This window comes from Anopheles aquasalis, chromosome 3 (genome assembly GCF_943734665.1).
Source record: "Anopheles aquasalis chromosome 3, idAnoAquaMG_Q_19, whole genome shotgun sequence".
NCBI classification, from domain to species: Eukaryota; Metazoa; Arthropoda; class Insecta; order Diptera; family Culicidae; genus Anopheles; species Anopheles aquasalis.
This window is the reverse complement of record NC_064878.1, coordinates 48,414,040-48,438,998: the sequence shown is the minus strand read 5'-3', so window position 1 is coordinate 48,438,998 and position 24,959 is coordinate 48,414,040. Positions and strand designations below refer to the sequence as shown.

General features: G+C 51.2%; 1 protein-coding gene across 4 annotated transcripts in view; it reads right to left on the bottom strand.

Annotated features, from left to right (window-relative positions):
- LOC126578432 (gamma-aminobutyric acid receptor subunit beta) overlaps positions 1–23,245 on the bottom strand; it is a 72,606-nt gene extending 49,361 nt beyond the window's left edge. The window contains exons 1-4 of one of the 4 annotated variants that reach the window (XM_050240982.1): positions 23,111–23,245; positions 19,819–21,088; positions 7,409–7,506; positions 4,296–4,363 (exon numbers count right to left, since the gene is read on the bottom strand). In XM_050240982.1, the coding sequence (XP_050096939.1) occupies positions 4,296–4,363; positions 7,409–7,506; positions 19,819–19,943 (291 nt within the window). In that variant the 5' untranslated portion in view covers positions 19,944–21,088; positions 23,111–23,245. Of the gene's footprint in view, positions 1–4,295; positions 4,364–7,408; positions 7,507–19,818; positions 21,089–21,302; positions 21,416–23,110 lie in introns of those variants that run through there. The other 3 variants (XM_050240983.1, XM_050240980.1, XM_050240981.1) reach the window with 3 other exon arrangements.
- Between the last annotated feature and the right edge of the window lie 1,714 nt (positions 23,246–24,959).

Sequence of the window (24,959 nt, the reverse complement as noted above, 5' to 3'; positions counted from 1 at the left end):
AGAGAGAGACCGACAGAGGGAGATACAGAAAGTGATCAAGAGGGAGTAAAGAAGGGTGAATCAAGACAAGGACGCGGGTTGACAAACAAATGGCGACAGCGATAGCGTCCGCCCTGGTGGGTCTTTGGCGAAATGGCGAACGAACGAATCCGCGAGACGACGGCGATCGACGGACGGAATGGGGAGATAAAAACTTGAAAGATTGATCCCTGAAGTGGCGTGAGGACAGGTACAAGATCGTCAATTGTGACACTTTTCACGAAATTAGTATGAATGAGAAACGACAGCAGGATGTGTGTGCGTGTTAGTTAATGGTGGAGAACGGCGGAAAATGGAAAGATTAAACACAGCGCGAGTGAAGGAGCGACACAGAAAAGGAGTTCAGTGAAGGTGAAGGATGAAGAACAGGGTAACATGAATAGCGCCGATTCGCGCCATGTTCCGCATCAGGACAACACAGTGAAGATGAAACTCGGCACGTGGTCGCAACCGGTTCAGTGGAAGCGTTGGATTCCCGAGGTAAGAAGCAAATAAAAAAAGAATAAAGGAATATCCGTCATCCACTCAACGCTTCGAATGCCACAAAAAACGATTGTAGCAGCAGAATCACACAATTAGCAACGATTTCCCAATACAATTTTCAAATGGCAGAGTATAGCAAGAAGTGAACCCAACCAAACCGAACGAATTCGAATGATATGTCACGGTTTTATCTTAACTTCGAATGCATCTTTGAAACATCGTACTGATCGCTCAAGGGGCTGATGATCAAGAGGGCGATCATGCACACGGCCAGTGGCCTAGCGGGAAGGCAGACACCGACAGACGCTCCCCTGTTTCCGATAGCTTTCCTTGTTCCAGAAACTGAATCGATCGCGCGTGTGTTTGTCTGTGTAGTTTACAACATTTACTCTTATTAGCTTTTCATATTTTTTTTGTTTACATTCAGAAACTTTATCTCTCGTTCTCTCTCTCTCCCTCTCACACATTTTCAGAAATATGCGTTACTTCGTGTGCGAGTGAGTATGCGTTGTGGGGAGGGATGGGGTGGTGGACGTTGTTCGGGAAAGCCATTCCCGCGCATCTCATCGACGCCAGCGATCTCGCATCGGGATCTCTCGTCCAGATACCGACGAACGAACGAAGGAAGGGCTTGATGGAGCAGAAGAAGGGGAGATAGATTTGCAAGTGAAAGAATCGAGAATGTTGAACAGCAGATATGATCAAACAAAGGGGGGTACCACCCTTCGAGACAACGGCAGCAAAAAGGGGAAGCGAAATGGATCTCCTTCGGTGTGCGCGCGCGCACGCAGGGTTGAATGCGTTGAATGATGATGGGCAGCTCGACAATGGGAACATGCAGCTGCACGGTGATAAACCATCAGTTTTACTGCCGTACCATTTCATCGCCTCGAATAGAACGCAGATCGACAACACATTAAGACGATTGCTGAAAGTAGCGAAAGCAGGCAATCCAGATGCTCGTAAACCGCGCTAATGGCCACTTCCACTTGAAACAGTCGCCAACGGTAGAGCCGGAATTCGTTGCCGGAAAGCTCTTCTTTGTCATTTTGTTGAGGGTAGCTAGGGAGGGGGACAAAGGATGAGCAACGAAAAAAGGATAGGAAGTGATGGACGGATAGAGACAGAGAGACAGAGAGAGAGAGAGAGAGACAGAGAGAGAGAGAGAGAGAGAGAGAGAGAGAAAAGACGGTAGCTGACGGGAGTTGAGACCAACAGTTGTTGGGGCGCATTGGACACAATTCGCCTAATGTCCTGCGCCCCCTGGCCACCGGGAAGTGGGAGATTAATTTTATCAACAGAGCAGCAAACTGGGTCGCGGTCACCATTTTGTTAATAAAGTGTTGTGCCCGAAGGACTGCTCTACTCTGTTACGGCCACAAACGATAGAAACTTTGAAAGTTCTCTAAACCAGTGGGACTGTCACAGTGATTGCGACCCACACCCACCCTCCTTTAGGAAGAGTGAGAGAGAGAGAGAGAAAGAGAGAGAGGCAGAGAGCGAATTAGAACGTCGTGATGTGTCCGTTGCATTAGACTTTCAGCGGAAGGACTGCAGTTGGGGCCCAAAAAGCTCATTCATCACCTCGACGCAACCGAGGCCGACTGTCATTTGGCAGGCGTTGCGGTGAGACAATGGGTCGATTGGTGGCCAGGCAGAAAGGCTGACACACAAGGTTGGTCGACCATCAGTGGTCGAGTGGTCGAGTGGTGTCTTCAAACTGCGCAGAGTTTCCGATCCACAGCGACACAATTGGTGTCCATCGCGTTCGTTGGGGCTGCTACTAACCCCCTCGAATGGTCTTTTGTTGCTACGATACGTCAACTTGACTAGCGACTTCTCGGTCCGGTGGTTACCGAGTGTAGCGGAACCGTGAACGTGAACTTGTGCGACGATTGACTCGAACATCGAGCAGGTCAGGGGTATGCAGAGTGTGTTGAGTGTGTTTTAATCTCATTTCCAGAGCTCCAGAAGAGCGAAAAGTAGAGGGGAGTGGCCGTATCTCGGAGGAACCTCGTGGGTATTCGGCTTGATGATTCACCACAAAGGACGGGCTGGTGGTCGACTCATAAGGAGCGCCATGAAATATGCGTAGTCGTGTGTGTGGTTGTGTGTGTTTATGTGTGTTGAAAGGAACAGTTTATTTTTTGGTGTTTGTAAGCATGATTGCAACGAGATACCGTGTTGGAGTGTGTGCTTGTGGCACAACGAATCAGTAACGAGCTTGACGTGTCGTGGAAAATCGCAAAAAACTTTCATTTTTTGTGTGTATTTTTTTGTATATTTGTTTGTTTGTGTATTCGTGTGTATGTACGTGAGAAAGAGAGAGAGAGAGAGAGAGAGAGAGAGAGAGAGAGAGAGAGAGAGATTCTGTGCGTGGTGATAACGCATGTGCATCCTAGCGTTTACATTGAAGAACTAGAAAGTGTGTAGCATAAGTGGTAACCAGTGCGTGTCGTTGTGTGGTGAGCATTAGGAACAGGCCTGCTACGGCCGGAAACTCGGAGCGAACATTGAAAAACGACGAGACAGAGAACGCTAGAGATACATGGACACGGTAACGCACGCTATCACTGTGTATGTGTGGTGTTTATGTGATGTGTTGCTAATAGTTTTGCTGGTGCCCGATTCCTCAGCCTCAGCACAAACTACTGATCGGTGATCGATGCAGACTTCCGCCGCCGCACGGAATCACAGAACCGTGGTCCGTGGTTCCCTTTGCTCATTCTGCCTTTCATTTGTGCTACATCGTAACCGGGATAGGCAAGGTAGTGTGGTGGTGTGGTGGAGTGAGTAAGAGCTAACGAACGAACGGTGGATACATAAAAAAATCGCGTCCAACGAGAGACCAAAACCATATATGAGATGAGTGCATATGCAATCAACAAAACGATTTATGTTTTTGACTGCATGTGTGTATTGTTAACTGTGTGAAAGTGTGTTTACTATAACGAGAAATGGAAATGCAAAACAAACACAAAACAGGAGAGCCATTTGGATGGTACAGGAAACGTAAAAACACAGAACGAAACAAAACAAAAAAAAAATGGATGAACGATCAGAGATGGAACGTTGAAACGGTGAAGCACCTTAACGACCTTGATAACGGAACGATAACGATGGCGAACATGGGACAGGGCAAACAACGGAACAAAACACGAGGCACACGCAAAAGATGAACCAACCGAAGAGATGACTAGTATGATAATATAGGTAGTAACAGTGGTAGTATTAGTAGTAGCAGCGGTAGGTACTAGTATTAGTAATAATAAGACAAGCACAACGTTCCTTTCGGTGGACACAACGATGCTGGTTTTACGATTACCGTTACGGCTTCTTGACGTTTGCCCTTCTTTTGGCCCTTTTGCTTATTTTTTTTTAGTTAGTAGCTTATTAGACTGCTTTCTGATTTTCTGTGTTATTTTTAATTACGCTTGGATGGTGCGGAGCGAGGTCATTTGCAGGGAAGGGAAATTGGCTGTGAGACGGGTTTTACCACAAACGAGAACACAAACGGGAGTAGCAAAAACGGACGGGACAAATGGACAAAGGGATGTGCCGTCTGGAATAAACGAAAGAAGAAAGGAGTGAGTGAAGGTGGTGGTGGTGGTGGTGGCAGTAATGGTACGTAGGTGGTTATGCTTGGCGAGGAAGGCTGGAAAGGGGGGGGGCGGGGGTCTGGGGAGGTCTGGGGGGAGGTACTATGTCTACTAGCTCGCCCCCTCCTCGCAGAGGGGGTGGTCAAGGTACAAAGGGTGTCATATGAATTGTACCATTTTAACTTCAGACAGCGAACTGATAGACAGCACATACATGGTGACTCCCACTTCAACCGGCGGTCCTGAAACACGGATAGTGTGGCATAAGAAGAGAATACATAATGCATCAGATTTACGGAATGGCGCAACACAAACACAAACGGCAACAAACACAACAACAGCACATCAAAACGGGCAAATAAACACGGGTAGGGAGGGACCGGAGAGGGCGCGAAACTTCGGACCAGACCAGGCACTCTGCGGTCACAAAGAGACACAGGGAGCGAGAGAGAGAATGAGAGAGACAGGAAGAGAGAGGATGAGAGAAATAGAAAAAGAGAACCAGCGGGTCGAAGGCTGTTCCATGGAGCTGTACGACGCGCGGGCGGAGTAGGGACCGAGACAAGACGTACAAGACAGAGCGGTAAAGGTAAACGACGTAGTATTTGCTGTAGAAGTAGTAGCAGCGAACGGGAAGTAGTCGCCGTCTCGGACCACCAGACCAGCGCTGCACGTTGCACGAGCGTAACGATCACGCCAACTTGGAGAATTGTAAAACCCGGAAACCAGGGTACACACCAAAAAATAAAAAAAAAACCAAACACACACAGAGAATCGACACAGCGTAGCGGACACTATGGAGCAGCTGTTGCTCGTTCGCTGGCCGCTGCAGTAGCGTTTAGGCTTCGTTTTTGCTCTGGCGATTCCCGTGTACGGAGCTCGATCGCACATGTTTCGGGTGCGTTTATACGATTGGTGAAATGAAACGAGGAACAGGGAAGGGGCTTGGCTAGATACAGGATAAAACATTCACAATAAAATACGCACGCACGCACACACAGATACGGATCCCTAAAGTAAAGGGGTTGTTAACGATAATCAGAAAGAAAAAGAACATAATGGGGAAGGGAAAATAGAAAAAAAAACCGACTAGCGGCAACGTCACCAGGACTGGGGGCTCTTTATCGTCACACAGATCACCACACTCCGTCTCGGTGAGTGTCTGTTTTGATTGCCCGCGGTGTTGCCGGTGCCGGTACGACCGGTTGCACTAAATACTGTAAATGATTAAGTATCGTAGGCACCTCCCTTTTCCGTTTGGGAGATGATTTTGGTACCGTCGTTGGTAATCCATTGTTTTTCTTTTGGTGGGGGAAGTGTTCGGATAGTTCCCTTCAGTACGCTAGAAAGCGATAGGCGTATTGTAATGCAGGACGGATGCATGGAGAGAACAGAGGAAAACGAAATGCCGGGGGATGCTGAGTAAAAGACACATGAACGTACGTCGGGGGGGGGGGGGGGGGGGGCGCGCACGCAAAACATCTACACAGTGAAGCGGAAGTTCCGACAGAAGCCTGGTTCTGTTTGTTCGCCAACGTGGAGGATGATGGAGGCGCCAGGTAAGCAGCATGCTTTGGCACGAAATTGTTGCGGTGTACTTGTTGGCGTAAAGGAGAAAGGAGGGAAAGGGGAGGGTTGAAGAGTAAAGCATGAAATGAAAATAAACGAAAACCGGATCGGAGGAAGGTGAGGAGTGATGAAACGATCCAGCACCCTGGATGGTTAACCCGCAACAACAGAAAAGCAACGACGAGTTCCCGTACTCGTCCGTCACGTGAAGGTCTTCGAATGGAATCCACGATCCACGTATTCGGAGTCTGCGTGAATGTGAAAGTGTTTGCGCACTACCACCCCAGGGTTGAGCAGAACTGGCGGAACTGTGGGCGGTTTTCCAGCACTCCAGCTATTGATCTGGTGTGCCTTGAGTGCCAGTTCAGTGCCTATAGCGAGCACCTGTCGATAGAGCCCCCGGATTGCAATGCCTTCACACCTTCCACCTTCTCTTTCGTTTCCTTTTTTCCGTTTTTCCGTATTCGGTGGAACTGGGGAAAAGGAAAAAATTAATTAAAACAAACAAACGTACAGCCCGGCCAGGCCAGGCAGCACAACACGCTACTGCAGCGGCCGACTAACCAGAACGACCTGAAGCGTTCTATTTGGTGGACGCAAAGACGGTGGTGGTGTATGATTTCTGCTGCGACTATTTGGCTTTGGCTTGCAGCAGTAGCAGCAGCAGCAGCAAGGACTGTGCAAAGGTTGCCAGAATATTCCACGCACTATTTGGGAACAGTCCGCGCAGGTGCTCAACGTCAACAACAACTTTGGTGACAACTTCTGGCTCCGTTTTTCCGTGAGGTATGCTATACACACTACCACGCACATTCAATAACAAGTGTCGTTCCGGTGGTCGAACCGATTAGCCCCGAGGGTGACAACATTGTGCGTCAACATGGCATTCGATTCGGGGTTCAGCATCAGCTAGTACGAGCAAAAACACCCAGTGCTGCTCACACCGGGCCCTGGGCGCGACGAAATATTGTAGTGGACTTGCAAACATTCGCCAGCGCCAGCCTGTGTTTTGCTACGCCTCTCACCAGCTGGTGGTAGAGATGGAGATGGCACTATGGAGTTTTTGTGGTGAAGCGAAGGCGAGTTTGCCACAGAGTTTGCTGTTTACTTCCGTTGCCACACAGTACGCCCGAACGCCCCTTGTCGTACGCGACGACAACAAAAGACGCAACCGTCGAAGGACGCACTTTTGGGTGATATCTCGGTTCTCTGTGCTTTGCGAGAGCCTGGACCACTGGAAGTCATCCATTGTTTCACTAAGTGCAGGCCTGTGTGTACGTGTGTGTTAATGGTGGTATGAAGTGTGGGTTCCACCCGGTTCCAAATCTGTCTGCTGGAATGCGGTGGGACCACGAAAGAACGAGCGAGCAAGAATGGGAACAAGGTGCAACCGAGAACGATACATAGCGTGGATATGCTGTCGAAGAGGTGGGGTACGACCGAGCAGAAAGAGGTAACGACGATGCTCTTGTTATTTCTTGTTGTTGACGACTAGCGAAGAGCGGGAGAGAGAGAGAGAGAGAGACAGAGTGGGGTGAGTAAGATATGTGGGGTGGAAGAAAAAAGACAGAGCGAAGAGACCAGAACAGAAGACACGGCGGCAGGATCCGATTCGGCAGCGAAATTGACGACGACGTCGCGGACGGTTGGTTGGTTGGTTGGTTGGTTATTGCGGACACGCAGTACAGTGGACGGAATCGGAACAGGGCAATACGTACCTCCGTAGTTCGGTCTTACTCTTTTATCATAACCAATGCTGAATGAATCAAGAATGGCCGATATATTGACGTCACCTAGCATACTGCCCCCACCGGTCCTGGAAAAGGGAGAAAGAAAGAGAGAGAAAAAGAAGGAATTAAAGGTGGCCAAATAATCTACCACGATTGCGCTTTTGGTGTTTCTACAACATCCCGTCCGGGAACACATTCTGATTCATCTGTCGCCCCGGCAAGAGGACCTTCTAATGCTCCCGGACAACGAACAACGGACTGCTGGCCACCGAGAACGATGGGAACTTGTACACCAGCTCGATTGGCTGGGCGAGATATTAATGAAAAACGGACAAAACTTTACGGCGTTGCGTGACGCGTGATGCTGGATAAAACATCACCATCCCACCCCACCATTCCACCATCAGACACAAGTTTCGTTTCGTTAAATTTATGTTTTATTCCTAAATTGGAATTCCACTCCGTGTTGTGTTGTGAACACGGATGCTGCTGTTCCCTAAACGGAGCGTGAGAGCGTGAGAGAGAGAGAGAGCAAGCGGCGCGTGACCCCCGGGCGGTGCTAGGGCGTTATGATATTGATCATAAATAGTGGACCCTTGGTCTGGGGGGATAACTGCAGCTTCTATTCGCTATTCACCGTTTCGTCCCCACCTTCACATAAACAGGTGACATTAATGAAATTCCAACCAATTCCCCCGCTGGATGCTGAAGCTGCGCAACGAATAAAGAATGCAGAACCATCGCAGCATTGGTCTTCCATTAATGTGTATTGCATCAGTGAAGGAGGCGAACCAGGGAGAGAAGCTGATATCGGCATAAGACAATTGTTGCGTTCGCGAGTCGGAATTGAATTGCTTTTGAGTTTTTTACAGATCGGTCCATCAGGCTGCTAACCATCGTCACCGGGAAAAGCAAGGATTCCTCTGCTCCCTTGATACATTCCATTGCTAGTATAGCAGCTCGCACCTCCTAGGCGCTCATCGTAGCAGGTTTTGCCGTTTCGTATCGCCACGGCACTCACCAATAGACACGCGCACGCACCTTTGCATTTCACTATCCATCTTATTTCGCTCTCTCTCTCCTATCTCTCACGCGCTAGCAACCGATTGGGGCTCTTCGTGCCGGGGTCACCTTCTCGTGCTGCAAGGCAGGTCGGTTCGTCCGGCAATCCTTGTTCCGATCCTGAGTGCCTCATCCTGCGCTACCGTACACCCGATTCGCTAGGCGGTACCGAGAGTTCCAAACTCGGCCTGGCCAGCGCCAGATTTTGCGAATTCCCCGTTGCGATGACTCGAGCTCGCAGCTTTTAGCACTCCCCGTGGCTGCTAAATGTGCTAGTGAGTGAGAGTGAATACGAGGGAGTCTGAGTGTCTCAGGTCGGGCTAAACGGTTGCACCAATACTAGCGTCCTTGCACAATCCTGCGTACACACCAATACATCGGGCGGACGGGCTGGAAGGGCTGGAAAGGACCCTGGTGATGATATGTGGCCCCTGGATTTTCCAGGCGTTTCGAGACTCCTTCGCTCGCTCTCTCACAGCTACACCTCACCTGGAGGTGCTGCCATCGTAGCTATTTTCCTGCGGTTCACTTAGGGTGCGATTTCACTCCTTCTTTTTTTCCTTTTGGTTTTTTTCTTTGTTTTATTGAAATTCCCTTTCATGCACTCCATTGCTTCCCGGGGCTGCCCTAGGGGGAAGAAAACGCCCCAAAAAGGATACACGCATGCATCGCAGGATGCGCTACTCCGCTAAAGACCATCCGGCCTTTAATATACCCTCCTTCTCCATTTCCTTGCTTCTAACAATGCGAGAAGCGAGTAAAGTGCGTGCTGTGTATGCGGCGAAAGATAGCCGCTTCGGTGGTTAGTCACCGTACATAATTCATGTCGAACGCACTAAACCGAACGAAGATTCGGTCGGTGCCACGCCACGGAACAAGCAATGGATGCCTGTGCACTCCCAGGAGGAGTGAGAGGCAAAGTGCTCTGTGGGAAAAAGGGGTGAACAAGGATTCGAGTAAGGTTGGTTTGGTGGTAAAATCATTTGCTCTCATCCTCCTACCAGGTCTTCTTTTTTGGGGGTGCCTGTAATTATCCTGCGTAGGCAGAGAGAGCGAGAGAGAGAGAGAGAGAGAGAGAGAGAAAGAGAGAGAGAGAGAGAGAGAGAAAGAGAGAGAGAAAGAGGGCGCGAGGGGTAAAGCGAGCAACTACAAAGCGTATCGCACGACCCACAAAACCACCCCTTGGCAGCTAGGAGCCACCATTTCCGGTAGTAAAAATAGCATTCGCTCCAGCAGGAGCTGGCCAGCTCTCTATGGAGATTGCGTAGCGATAGACGGTCGGTTGGTCGGTCGGTTTGCCAGTACGGAACGGTTTCTCGTTCCGTGTCGTTGCTTTAAAAGGTTTAATTTACGACTCACCACCCTTTGCCACGCACACCCTGCACACGGCACACTATCATCCGTTGCCAGGGCTATGTAGCGTGCGTTAACGGCCTTCCCATCGTCGTTGTCGTCGTCGTCGACTACCCTTTCCATCTTCCCTTGTGAGGCCACGAAATTAGCTTACAAATGGGTGGGAAGTGTGGTTTTGTCCCGGCGCGCCACTATCGTACGCAGCTGGAGTCCCGGTCCCGGGGACCAAGCAGTGGGAACGATGCCAATTCGATGGGAGTCTCGGTTTGTGTTGTGAGTGAGCAGTTCTGGTGCTCTCTCTATTTTGTTCATTATAAGCTAAGATAACGCATGATTTCTCTAAAATACTAAATGATACTCAAAACTCGGATTGATTTTCGATTCGCTATAACACAAAAAACCCTCTAGATTAAGGAGTATTGTCTGCTGCTATCTAACTCTTACAGCGAGCAGCGTTTCTCGAACCAGCTGGCAGGCTGGTTATCTGGGCCACACAGGCCCATGTCGGGTTGTAGGTTGTGGCAGTCCAGAGCCGTGCACCAGTGTATAATCAAATTTATGTGTTGCTCTTAACGCTCTCGGGCCCCTCCCCTGTGACCCACTTTGGGTATTATCTTTTTTATGCTCGTTCATTCACTCCCTGGTGGAGCGTAGAAGGAGAAGGTGTCTTTTTCAGGACTTGAGAAGGACCGGAGTACTCCGGCAAGTGAGTCTTTCGAGAAAATGCGTTGCAAAAAGACAGTTCGTTACGATCCGTTGCCAACCGTTGTGTGCTGACCTGGCTCTGATCAGCGCTTGTCAGAAAAAAAGGAATAGGAATGTAAAATGTCTGTTTGGCTTTCGAGTTGGAAGGAAGCGAACCATCAGATTAGTGCCGCTCTCTCTCGCTCTCTTGCTCTCAATCCCTTGAGTGCAAGAAAAGTAAACTATTAATACCGATTATAAGAATCTCGCGCGATCGTACCAGAAGGGAGTTCTTCCTTTTCCGCGGACCAGAGCGTCTGACAAATCCGTTTCCATTAATCACAGCGCGTGGAGCTCATGGTCTATGGGCCATGCCGGTTGTCGGAGAAACTGCTCGTGAACGCTCCAGGGCTGCACAATCCCGGGCTCATTATTGGTGAGGTAAGTGATTGGAATTTCCCCGGGGCAAAAAGATGAGGGCGGAGGGGTTTTGGGAGGATACTTTTCCGGTACACCTGCTACATCGCCACCTGCCTTCGAGGTTATTAAACCGACAGTTGGGTGCTTGCGATGGCAGAAGCCATTTTGGTGGGGGAGGAATTAAAAATGAGAAAAGCCAGGGAAATGGAATCCCGGCACCAAAGCTCCCTCCCTCCCTCCCTTCCTTCCTGCCACCACTTCCCGGGATGGAGTGGAATTTGAAAAATCCTTTTTTGCCTCTTTCTTATGCATCGTTAAACTCCGCCCCGCCCAGGATTCTAGTTTTGATTTATATCGAGCATTTTATTACCATCCCACTGGCCGGTGGGTCTGGACGGAGATGATACTCTCAGCACACCAACACACCCAGCAATGCGATGCGATGCGATGCTGCACCGCTCTCTCGCGCCCCTTTTATGGTGCAGCATCGTAAACCAAACGATAAAAATCATGCCAATCCCGCCAGCGTGAGAGTGGGCGGTTTGGATGGTCCCAGAAGCATTACACAACTCCCTTCACTGCGCCACTGGCCGTTTGGCAGAAGGCGTACTTTGGCGTGCTTTGGCGAATGTTTTATGCCTGCCAATCGGTTGCCCGGGTCAGCCAGCCAGCCATGGCAGCCCTGCTAACGGTTTATCCCAACAGACAGCTTAAGATGGGCAAGGGACGACGATGAGCACCACGATGAGGCCCACTGGCCAGCTCGGGGATGCTAGGAAGCGTTGCCCTTTTACGGTATCATCGGGCGCATCGGAATGGCGTCGAGCCACGTTAAGAGCTTTCGCCAGTTAAGGGCGATATGCACTTGAAGCGCACGGAGCGAACTTTTTACGAGGTGCGAATGTGCCACTGTCACAGTTAGTGTTTCACTTCGTTTGACATCGAACCATTTCCGCCCGGAACGTCGGTGGTCATCATTTTGAGCTTCCAGGAACGGTACCGTAGGCACGTCTTCATTTAATATGCGCTACGTTAGCACGATTTTCCTCGCCGGCGCGCAAACTCGGCCGCTTAGAAAGGTGTATTGTCCTATTTTCACAAGAACCAGCGTGAAACCCATTTTAGAAACTTCATCTTTAGGTTCTACCCTGTAAGCTACCTGCCTTCCGAGAACGAACGGGAACGATTCCTGAACGGAGAGCTCGTGCGGAAGGCGGAATTATGAAATTCCAGAAACTTTATCATTTCGTTCGCTCCGTTTGTGTGCCGGGGGTCTGCGAGATATTTTAGGCGAGGAATTCCCCGAGAAAACTCGGAGGCCGAATGAATAGCGAGCAAGGCCCGGATAGAAGATTCGGAATCCGGTTTTCGATAGCTTCATTTGCGGTGTTCCATCGTTCCACGACGCAAATGACATACGGTGGTGGCCAATTACGGAGAGAGCGCAAGTGAAGTTGCTGTTTGTTCTCTTGAGATTTTAATTATAATCTTTACCCGAAATAAACTTCCGCATCCGGTTGTTCATCCCTCTCTCTCTCTCTCGCTCCGTTGGGCCGTGACATGAGAGGGAGGCCTCGGGTAGCGTTTAACCATCAACGACGACGACGACGACGACGAGCAATGACGCAATGAGATATTCATTAAATCATTCAAATCCGAGACAGTAGGGATATTGTTTCGCGTATGCTACTCTGCACTGCGCACCTGTCCCGAGTGTGTCGAGGTCATGGTGGTGGAAGGCGCGGAACTACTTTATCCTCCCCTTCCCCACCGCTACACCTGCCCTTCAGTTGATCCCCGGGTGGCAGCTTCCGGTGTTTGGGGAAGAGCAGAGCAGCGCTGGGAGATGCATTGCATGGTCGCTTGCACCGTTAGCGTGCAATCCGTGGGCCACACGTGGGCCCCACCGCACCGAGCACCGTAGCGAGAAAAGTCAAATATGCATAATATAATGAGAATTTTACGCTTCGTTGGCTTAAAAATTATTTCACACCTGCATGGCTTCACCCGAGCCATGAACCTAGAGAAATGGAGCAAGAGAGAGAGAGAGAGGGAGAGAGAGAGAGAGAGAGAGAGAGAGAGAGAGAGAGAGAGAGGTCGTACCGCGCCACGCGGCTCGCTGGCTTCTCGTTGCCATCATATTTTTATTCATTTTATTATTACAATTTTCCCCGGAGGATGGAGGTGATTCAAGGTTCCAGGGAACGTTATGTTCCGCTTCATGGGTCTATGCCTTTCGCTCTTGCTTCAGTTGACCATTTAATGCAACAAAATGCAGGTAACACGCCCGCGCGGGGAATAAGGGTTAAGCGGTCGTTCTATTTTTAACTCGGTAGAGCCGTAACCCCTTTTGGGGGCCTTCTTTTAATGCACCACAATTGCTGGCTTCAAAGAATTAAATATGACGACCCTTTTGAGTGTTTTTTTTGCAAATAAAACTGCCGTGCTGCATTCTAAATGGAGGCGCATGGTTTTTAATGGAGGCGCATGGTGTTTCACGATTTTCAAGCCAAAAATCGTGCCCCAAGAGCCTCCCATGGCTATGCGAGGTGCTTTAAATCTTCAACATTCTTCTCCAAAGTCGTTCTTCTTGCATCCGTTGAGATAAGGCACTTGTGGAGTGCATTTTACAGTGCATTTTTCACCAGATACACTGCCGTGGGTTCATCGATAAGCAAAACCCAGTGAAGCGTCCAAACACTCTTACCCAACGGATCCTCCAGCGTACGATAATATTATCTTTCACCGAGATAAGCCTCGGTTTCGAGTGGTGGTGGCGCGGCCATTGCTAATAAAGACGAAGGGGCGATGTCCTAGCTACGAGCCACTTGTGCAAACAAAATCCATTGTGCGGCGTCGTCATCGCCAACCAAGCCAGCAGGCTCGGAAGTCGCTCGCAGGCTTTGAAACGCGTCAATGATGCGGTGCGGTGAGCTAATGGGACCGTAACACTGGCGCCCAATGGCTGCCGCATCGACAGCGGACGGGACGATAGGGTTCGATAGCAAGATGCACCATTTGCTGATGGTGGTGGTGGTGATCTAGGCCTCGGCCGGTGGCATCCGACCATAACATTACATCGAACCCTCGCGTGGCGTGTAAGCACCCAGACGAATGCTCTTACAAAGTCATTAAAAGCTGTAGTGTTTCCATAATTCAAAAATGCCTCTCCTCGTTCCTCATGATCAGTGGATGCATCCCATTTCCCGGCCACAATGACTGGCATTTTGCTGCCCCTAATGTACCCGGTGGGTGTGTGGCGGGAGTGGTGTTCCATCCTTTATTCGCACATCCCTTCTGGACGACGGTCCAATCGATGACGCTGTTGCTTTGCCGGTATGGTGCTCTGGTGTGGCAACAACGAACCCACTGATGCTGCTGCTGCTGCCACTCGGTTTGGGCTCCGTTAGCAACGCTCCTCACCAGTTTGCCAGCTTGCAAGATGTCAAGTAGGTCACCGGTGGTCGGCCTTTCGAGGGGATGGCATGAAGGGTGCGCGCGTGTGCAGAGTGTGTTCGACCGGGGGTTGTACGACCCCGATGGAACATGTTACTGGCAACGCCACCGTGACACCAGCAGCAGCAACAGCAGCACCACAGTGTGCACAACGTGAGCATGCGGGAGAGTGGGAATGTCCTTTTTTTTCTCCCCCCGTCGATAAGCGCAAGGGTCGATAGCAAGGATTCGGAATGCTTTAACATTGGGGCGTTGTTGATGTGAACGAGCGCGACAAGCAAGCATCTCGTCCTCGGCGTGGTTGCACTCCGATGGGCGTTCGGCATTAAAAATATTCCTCAACTTGAGCTCACAGTTTGATAAATAAACCCAAATCAAAGTGATCAATATTCGGCTACGTAAACAGATTTTTTTAAAAACTTTAACTAACCATTTGACATACTGAAACCGAACTTTTTACCGCTTTCCTTTTGTAAGAAAGTTTCAATAAATACTCTTAGCAAGTGTTTAACGGGGTACGACGCTTGAATTAATCCCGCACTCTCAAGAGACGATCACGCATCGTAGCAGTTGGTGATGGTGGTGCTGCTGCTGCGTGCAGGAGTTAAATATTGGGACAAGAAATGCAAAATTGTTGATCTAATGCTTCGTCGCACGCGATTCAACGTTGGACCGTTCGCGTGCGACCACAACAGTGAGCCGGCACGGGTTGGCGCACAGTAATGTTGGTCATGGCAAAACCCGTTTTTGGAGGGGCACCTCACCTCCACCACCATCACCACCACCACCGACACCGCCATATGGTCATCATACTTTGGCGCGATTTGGCCTTCAGTACCGGTGACCAACCGACCGACGGACCGAGAGCGTGTGCCACGCACCCGTAAATCTTCGACATTGACTGTAAATCTTGAGTACAGTGCGGTGCGGTGTCGTAGCCGCCACTATACCACCGTGCCGTCCAAGCTAATAAAGCCACACGAACCAGCAGGGGTGGCCTGGTGCCTAGCGTGATTGGCTGCAGTAGCCCATATGCATATAAGTAGCGCTTTCTCACGGGAACACAGGCCCCGTGGGTTGCCGTGAGTCGAATGGAATCCAAACCGAACCCGGTGACCCCTACGGAATCCAAAGCAAAAAGAGAGGAAAGAAAAAAAAAGGAACGGAATGAAACTAATTTGTTGGAAGGGGATAATTGGGGGGAGGGGAAGGACTGGTGCACCGCTCGCTTAGCGCTCGCTTGGTCCTGCTGCTGAAAATGGAAACCAAATTATGCTGCTACCCCAGCGGAGCAGCAACAGCAGTAGCAGTAGTGGTCCAGCAGAGCAATCAGGGACGTCTGTTGCTATTTTGCATATTTACTCCATTCGCCCAGTGTGTCCGTGTGCCAGTGCGCGCGTGTGGATGTGTGTTTGTGAGTGTGGCCGATAAATTGACGAGACGCGGTTGCGTCGCCCCGTCAATCCAGCCTTCGTCCAGCCAAAACAAGGAGCAAAAGACAGAGAGAGAGAGAGAGCGAGCGACCCTGTGATGGTCGCGCCACTGCAAAGCCGTGTGCGAGATCACACCGGTCAGGACCGAGTGTAGATGATCGAACGACCAGCGACCGCGAGACCGCGTCATGAATTTCAATTCCAATCCGCTCCATCCCCAAGCGGAGGGCCACCACCAGGACCAGCACACCAGGAGACGACACACGCGATACCAAACATGGAGCCAACGCGCCATTTTCCCTTCCTGCAGCTAGTACGTGACAAACAGGCCAAACCGGAGGCCTCTGGTGGTCACCCCCGGGTCGGTTGGAAATGATTTGACGTACCGGTCACTGCATTGAGCGTCATGGAGGCCCCAGTAGGGGTGTGTGGCTGGTGGGGAGGGGGTGCAACCACCCCGGGATTTGTGCGCTTGAGTCACTCGAGTCGAGTCCCAACCGGAGGTGACCATAGGGGTTGAGTACTGCACCCTTGCACCCCCTCGCCTTACGGTGACCTACTTTCTCATCCTTTCGCCCTTCCAGCCACGCCACACACGCTAGCTAGGTTGGGCCAGTCGATCTGACGTGATAATACTATCCCAATGCCACCCCAAAAGCCACCCCAAAAGCCACCCCTCCGATGCTGACCACATTCTATGGCTGGCGGTCACCTCTCCCGCGTGAACGTGAGGTGTGATACTCGTTGTGGTGTTCAGAGGGAAGGCAGAGAGAGAGTGAGAGTGAGAGAGAGAGAGAGAGAGAGAGAGAGAGAGAGAGAGCGAGATGCAAACGAGAACGAGAAGAAATCAAATACCTGGATGGACCATGGATACTCTCTGGAACCACATAGCACCCGCCCTGGTGACAGTGCCATCCTGCCGGGAGTGTGAACTCGCCTATGACGTCATTCTGCTCCGAACGGTTCGCAGAATCTACGCGAGAGAGAGAGAGGAAGGACCGTTGGGGTCGGGAGTAGCTTCGGTGTTCGGGGGATTGATTCGCCTCATGATGGAGTGCGCATCGCAGTGACCGCTGATTGAATGGGGATTTCGGAATGTCCCCGAGAGCGCTCGCAATGGATGCGATGGATGGACGGGTTGCTTGGATGGCAGCAAACAAAGAAAAAACAAAACAAAAAAAAAAGGTTTCCATTTTATTGTTTTTCATTTCGAGCAAATGGGCGACCGGACGGAGCACGGCAGCTAGCTCGCGCGGGGTGGGGGGGACCATAAAGGGATGGAGAGGTTTACCGAGGCTGAGAGAAGGAGGGCCTTTGGGTGTGTTAACCGGCAGCTTTATCGATCCAGTAGACAACTGGCGAGCCTGTGAACTGTGCGTTGCCGTCCGTGCGTTGGTCGTGGTCCGCTCGGATTGGCAATGGCGTTGGGATCACGATTCTTCGTACCAGCTGGCGTGCCAATATGCGTACAGAAATGTGTACATCAGATGGAAACACCTTTCATTAGCGGGAAACTATAAAATTGGTGCTTTGCAGTAACGATTAACTTATTGAAAAAGGTTGGTAGCAAACTCTCAAAGAGGGATGTTTTGTATGGATAATGATGAACTGATGTTGTTGCTGCTGCTGTTCGATTTATCTCGTTCCATAAACAGTACAATTTGCGTCCTGCTTTGCAATTATATGCCGATCTTATAGTCAACTTGTAGCATGAAACAATCTTCGATTGATAGGAAATTGCAAACAGAATGTGTCAAGCGATGAGTGAAACAAGTGTTAATTAAAATGAGATTGTAGGATGCTTATTTCACTAATACACAAAGGCAATAAAATGTTGTTTTCTTTTTAAAAAGCGATAAATTATAGCGATAAAAGTGATAATAAAGCGATTCCTGGGCCGACCGGTAAACAGCTGCTACTTTCTCATTCATTCTCTTGACAGTTTTGTTGTTTGTAGGATTCGAGGAACTGATGAAGTTGTAGCATATTTTGATATGTTTGAGCTATGTTTCTGATGCGCCATTTTGAAACAAATGCCGCAATCAGTCGACTGTGTGGTACATTAGGTAATTGTCATAAAAATGATAATTACACTAAACTTGCATATAGCTTAATAATTGTACTTTGTTGTACATTTAAAGTCTGCATGCATCAAGCGATGATTGTAAACAATTGAGCATTCTGTCTGCCATTGCAACAGTTTCTTGGCGAGAATCATTCACCCTGGCGAACGATCAGAACAGTTTAAAAGCGTTGTTAAAAGGTGTTTGAAAATATTTGTTTGGTTGAACGGTTTTTAAATAATGAACTTTGAGCAACTTATCTCAATGGTGCGGCACCTATTAACTCTATAGTGCTTGCAGTATCGAAAAGTGGCTCTAAACACAACCACTATCCAACCACACGCCACGGGTACGGCCCTTGAAGTTTGCCAAGTTTTTGCCAGCTCATTCGTTCCCCACCCCGCTAGGTCTTACCAGTCTGCCGTCTCTCGCTGTGTGACCTGTCAGTCAACCTGCAATTCGATTAGCCACAGCAAACCTGTTCGGCTGTAGCAATAGAAGCCTAAATCCTTTTCCTAAATTGTTAACTATTATGTTACGACCAACGATTGACGTGATAATGCGGCTCGGGACCATGCGACCGAGGTGATTGGTGGGAGTTCAATTTCCTTCCCTTCCTTCGCCCCCCTCCCAGGTCCTCTAAGAGGCACACAAAAACTTGACGGATTGGATCGAACTCCCGGCGACCACGGTTAATGCTGTGTAGCGGCTTGGCTGAGAAACAGCCACACGCTACGCCAAGCAACGCCACGCCACGCCACGCCACACACCAGCAGTGGAACCGATTTTCCGATTACGTACGAATCATAACTAACCTACTCCTTTGCCACCCAGCCACCCCGCCCGTCGGTGGGCAATTTGGAACACATTGGGGTTACATCGATTGATCCGCTGCCGGCCCCTGTTTAACCTTGTCAAGCCGTCTCAGCAGCATGGATTGATGGCAGCTCGGTTCGACCGTATGCCGCATTCCCCTCGGAAGGAGGGTTTGGAAGGACGGTGGCGGTCCCGGGGTCGATTTGGCGATTGGCAAGCAGTTCAACAAAAAATCCGCAATACATCGTCCGTACAGAACCCCTCGAAGGTCCGCTGGTGGTTCGAAGTGAGTGTTGGTGGCCAAGTTGTGGCAACTGAAGCACCGCGCTCGCGGTTGTTTGTGGTTTTAGCGTGAAAGGTTCTGTTTTTCCCAACAAGCCCCAACTGGATGGCATTTTCCTGGGCACTTGGATCACTTGGATCCAGTCCTCGGTAACTACAGCAACTTCGATGCCCCGCTCAAGGAGCAAACACGCCGCGATTTCGTGCGAAAAAGGAAGAAGAAGGTGTGCCACCAGGTGCCCGCCCCCCTTTGTAGCCCTCCACCACCCCATCCTTTCTCGCTCGACGAAATGCCAGCTGGAGCTGCCCGAACCGCGTGAGTACGCGTGAGTAAAAATCAGGGTCCTCGCGTGAGCAGCTCACGAAGCGCTCACGCAATCGTTCGCTTGCTCACCAGCAACACTCCCTGGTGCTGGTGCTGCTGCTTCTGCTGCTGGTGTGCTACTCATTCTCACTGGCTGTATGTGTGCGCGGCCTCGGTTCCGGTCCCGGTCACCTCGGTGCTCGGTGTTCTCACCTCCCACGGCATCGCGCCCAGGATGGCGGTTCGGGATGGGGTTGCTTCGTTGCTTCGCTGTTCGGCTGCTACTGCTGCTGCTGCTGCTGCTGCTGCTGCTGATGCTATTGTATTCAGCAACGCCCAAGAAAATTCATCCCTCACCCCCTCAATTCACCCTCCTAGCGGAACCTCCTAGTTTCATTCTTCACCATCGAAAATAAAGTCCGTGTTGATGGTGGCCAGGGTTCGCGCAGAGTTCGCAGTCAGAATTCCTTCCCTTTTGGGACCCTCACGCAGAACAACAAGGTCAGTCCAGCATTGCGTACTTACCCCGCTAGCACATATGGTGGTGTCCTATTTATAGTTTGAGGCAGGAACAGAGCCAAGTTGAGTGTCAGGATGAGGACACCCAACGAAGGGCTCTTTGCGTGGGGCACTTCGAGAGTAAGCGACATGTTGACTGCGCTTCTGCTTCTGCTGTGCTGGTGTGCTGCTGCTGCTGCTCGACGACTGCTGCTTCCTCTTCTACTGCTGCTACTTTCTCCTCTGGTTGCTGCTGCTACTACTGCCGGTTCACCCTTCCCTAGTAGATCACCTGCCCTGTGTGTGGTCCTGTGGTCTGTTTTGGTGCGGCGATTGCTCCCCAACACCCTTCTTCTTCTGCTGCCGCTTCTCTGGCGCACCTTTTTCCCCAGTCCCTGGTACTGCTGGAGCTGGAGGTGAAGTACTACCACTCGCTGTGGCCACTCGCAGTCACCTCATGTTCGCCCCGTTCCGTGTGCGCACCGCGTGACACACGCGCGCCCTCTAGTGGCTCGATTTCTCAAATTCTCCTCTCGTCGTCGATTCGAACGCACGATGCGGATGCTGAGGCTGTGACTGCCTTGTGTAACACACACGTACACGTCCACACGCACTAACACGCACGCACACTCACATACACACTTGTGACACTGGACACAAAACTATAAATTTGTCGAGCTACGAGCTTCGAGGTTTCGTTTCGGTTCTAGTGGCGTTTGTCCCTTTTCACCGCACTGGCCGCACCAGATTGCAGTCGCTGCAGTCGACCGCACCGGCCACCGCCATCGTCGTCGTCGTCAGCATCGCACCGATCGACGCAACCGGGACCAACCTGGCAGTGGTAGCGGTGGTGTTGGTGATCCAATGCTCTCGGTCCTCGCGGTCACAGTTCTCGCACGAACGGTTCATCCTTTTTGGGCTGGGCGCGATCACGGTCACGGCGCCCGTTGGCAGCGAAGCGAATCTCTGGAAGGCCCTACGCACCACCACCATGGAGCCCAGGCCCACGGGGCCGCACTACTACGACGATGGCAGCACTACCACTACTGCTGCCCGTGACACTACCAGCATCCTTCTTCTCCTCGGCTGCACCATCCTGCAGCTCCGTGTAGCGTCTTTGCGTCTTCTTCACTATCCGCCAATGTGGATTCGATGTGGAATGGTTTTCTTGTACGAATCTCACTACGCACGGTGTTCGTGCTCGTTTGACACAGACACTGGCACTCACTGCACGCTTGAATTATCACACTGACCTACTACTGACTGACTGACTGACTGACAGAGCTGAGCTGGCTACCTGCAAAACGTGGAAATCGTGAAAACTGGAGCTCGATTCGCAAGCATTTGAGAGCAGACGTTTAGGCACCAAAGGGTGGTCGCAGCTGTCGTTGCCACTGGTTAGGGGAGGAACCTCTTTCGTCGCAAAGTAACCAAAAACGATTTGAGTTGGAAACTGGTGCTCGATACTTCCTCTTAGCTACCTCTTAGCTTAGATTCTTTTGATTTCTTACTTCGCTATTCACTTGCTTACAAAAAAAACGGGTGGTCCTAGACCGTTGCTTTGCTGTCCTTCTTTTTCGGTGGCGGAGCTACAGCTACAGCGACACCGACCTGGCGACCTTACTCTTCTCGGGCTAGGACCACTGCTCAGACTGGCATATTTTGGGTGGGACACCCCGAAAAACCAAACAAAAGGAAAAAGCGAGAGAGAGAGAGAGAGAGAGAGAGAGAGAGTGAGAGAGAGAGTGCAAGTATTCGCACACTCATTCGCGACACCGAGAGTGAACGCGAAAGCTCATGGCAGGCCACACCGGGCTCGGGCTCAGGCTCGCTACTCAACTCCACTCTCTTCCATCCAATTTCAGCAATAAGCTCCCGTTCGATCCTCAAGCTCAATAGCTTCTGCAAGGATGCGAATCGCTCGCGAGAGACACACGCGTGAGTGAGGGCAAAAGTATGCGCGAGAGTCGCCAGAGGTGGTTTGGTTCGTTCCGATTGCTGGCATCGTGCCCATCATCGTGTCCTGTCACTACAGTAACTCCAGCTCTCCAGGTCCAGCACAAACACAAACACGCACACAGGCACGCACTCTCGGTCGATCTCGGATTCAGCAGCAGCAGCAGGAGCATCGTTTGATGTGCTCAGAGCTTTTGCAAAATGGAACTCAAAGGATGCTCGAGCTCCGCATCGTTTACTAAGTGCAAGCCCTGGTAAGCTTCTGAGCACCACGGACGGACACACAGGCACACAGGCACACAAATACACATCCTTTTTTGAGGTAGGCTGAGATTCCTTCCTCTTCCTCTGTTATTCTTCTCGCTCTTTGGCTGTTTCTCTCTTGCTGTGTTTCTTTCTCTCGCTTATTATGCTTCATTCACTACAGAACCCACCCCGGTACTGTATTAGTTCGTTCGTTCGAGGCACTCAGCACCAGTAACCAGCCCCATGGAACCACCAGCAGGCGACGAAGAGGACGATATGGAGCAACATAGAATGCTCTTGGTGTTTTCGTGCCAATAACTCGCTCTAGCACGAGCTCTCCATCTGTTCTCTTGCCTCTCCTTTTCACGCTCTCTCCATCTTGCCCTCGCACACACGCACCACAAACACACACATACACTCACACATACATAGGGACACGTACAGAAGGGGGAGGAGGATTTCTCAGTTTGCGCACCTGCGCACGATGTTGCAAATCTGCTCGCCGAAAAACTAATCGACACAATTTTCGCAACATACCCTTCGCACCCTTCGTCCCCCGTCGCACCCTCTCTTTCTCTCTCTCTCGCTCTCTCTCTCTCTCTCTCTTTCTCGCTCTCTGAACCTCCTCCTAACGAACACGAATCGCTCGATCTCGACACGAATTTCTCGTGGACGAACGGGCAATGATTCAGCAAACGCAAAGTGAAGCAAAAGAAGAACTAGAGGCACACTCCGCGATTCGCCGTAGCTTGTTAGTGTGTCAGCAGCTCGCATGTATGTGTGTGTCCGGGTATGTGTGAGAGTGTGTGGTTTTTCTGCTTGGCAGCCCCGTCCCGTCCACGTTTGATGGGCGTTATCCTTTAACGCTCTGCAGGCACCAACGGGATCTTCCCACGACATTTCACTTCCTTTTCACAACACTTTCTTTTTCAGCACCATGGCACCTGCTCCACTTGGTTCCACAAAATGGAGTTAGCACACTCCAGCAGTGTCCAGGGATTGGATGATTCGTACGTGCACTGGACCGCAACCACACAATGAGAACAGTGGGGGGGGGGGCTCAATCAAAAACCACCGAAACACTTATGCTATTGCACGAAACGATTGCTTCACACACCTGGTCCTGTTCCAGGTGTTCCCCTAGCCCCCCGGGAAGGGCTGGTTTGTCCTCCTGGCGTTGGCGTTCGTCGCTACGGACGTTGTCGTCCTGCGTCACGGCACCGTCAGTGATCCGTTCGCTAGAGCTTTCCTCGACGAACTGAGCTGCGGCAGCTCGGCCGTTCGGGTCTCTAGCCGGGACCTACCTTTTTTTTTTCGATCCGGACGACTGTCCGGAGCCTTCTGCACACATACATACAGGCACACATACATCTCTCTCACTCTCTCGCTTTCTCGCTCCCTCTCTCTCGCTTTGACGATCACTCACAGTGACCGAGCCACGCGGATCTCGCCGAGGTTTTTGGGTTGGGCTTTCGGGGGCCCCTAACGGTAACCCAGCTAGTGGAGTAGCTAGAACCCCCCACCTCCCCCGTCTCACTGGCACCTCCACTGGATGAGACCGTTACCGTCAGAAAAGGGTCCTCAGAACAGTCAGAGCGGCCAGAGCGCGTTGTTCATAGCACGACGACCTACGCGGCCGGCAATGGGCAAGCTCGCGGGGCCCTTCTCGGGGCTAGCAACCCCTCTCATTCCCACTGCGCGCACTGCACTGCGTTGCAGCGGTGGTAATGGTGGCGGCCTCTCTGAGGACCAAAGGACCCTGGACCGAACCGTACGCACAAGTTTGTTGTGCAGTTTGTGTCCTCAGACATTGAGGTCCTCTATTGGGGGTGATTTTTGGGGGGGTTGTGTTCTACCCCCGGCACCGGGCGTACCACTTTCGGACATCCGGAACCGGGCTCCATCTCAGCTCGTACCGGGCTGCTGCTGCTGCTGCTGGGCTGGTGGACTCTGACCTTTTCCATGCTCGAAGGTGGTTGAAGTTCGTTAAAGATTCAAACCGGGCCGGACCCGGAACCACCCGCTGGACCTCCGGTGTCCAAGCGTCATTGGCGAGAACGCCGCTTATGAGAAGCACACACAGCAGCTCTTTTTTTCTCTTCCGCGCTCCTGCTTTCGAGCGATTTGAATGAATTTAGATAAGGTAGGTCCCACCAGGGTCCATGGGACCATCATCTCTCTTCTGCTGGAGCAGGGCCTGTTCCTGTTCCGACTGAACACACTCTAGGAACACCGGTGGCCACAGGCAAGTGAGCAGATCTTGTGACGTGTATGTTCCTGTGTTTGTGTCGGTCCGTTACGGACAATAAGGCTCACCGTTTGCTGCTGCTGCCGCTGCTGCTGATCCATAAAAATGCAATGATGTAGAAAGCGCTTGGTTTTTGGGTTCGTATCTTCCGTACTACCATCCATCCATCCATCCATCTAAACACACGAGACGGTCTACCGAGTGGTTCTGCGGGAGGTAAATCGCAGGTGAAGACACAATCGCCACAAGACCGCGAAACTGGGGCAAACAGTTTCTTCGCTCGTCTACCACACCCCCCCCCGAAATACAGCTCCATTCTCCTTTTCCTTTCCACCGCCAAAAAAAAACACACACCTACCCGGTGGCCGAGATGTTTGCTTCCCATGTTCGACATCATTCCCCAGGACCAGCAGCAGCAGCGCACTTCGCGTCCGACGGTGTATTTCATCTGCTGCTGCTGCTGCAGCACCACTAGCGGCGGCGTCTTGCATAAATCTCCTTTCCCAATCACACCACACACCACGGTTCCAGTGCCGCATCGCGCACCATTCGCATTACACAATGGCAATGGCAATCATCTAGCACCAGCCCCGGCACCGGCAGCAGCAGTTGCTTTAGCTGCGGTACGATGCAGTGCGCCGTATAGCGTTTGCTGCTTATGCTTATGCTGCCTTGGCTCCGGCTGGTTACACTTATTGCATTTGCTGGCAACCAGGAA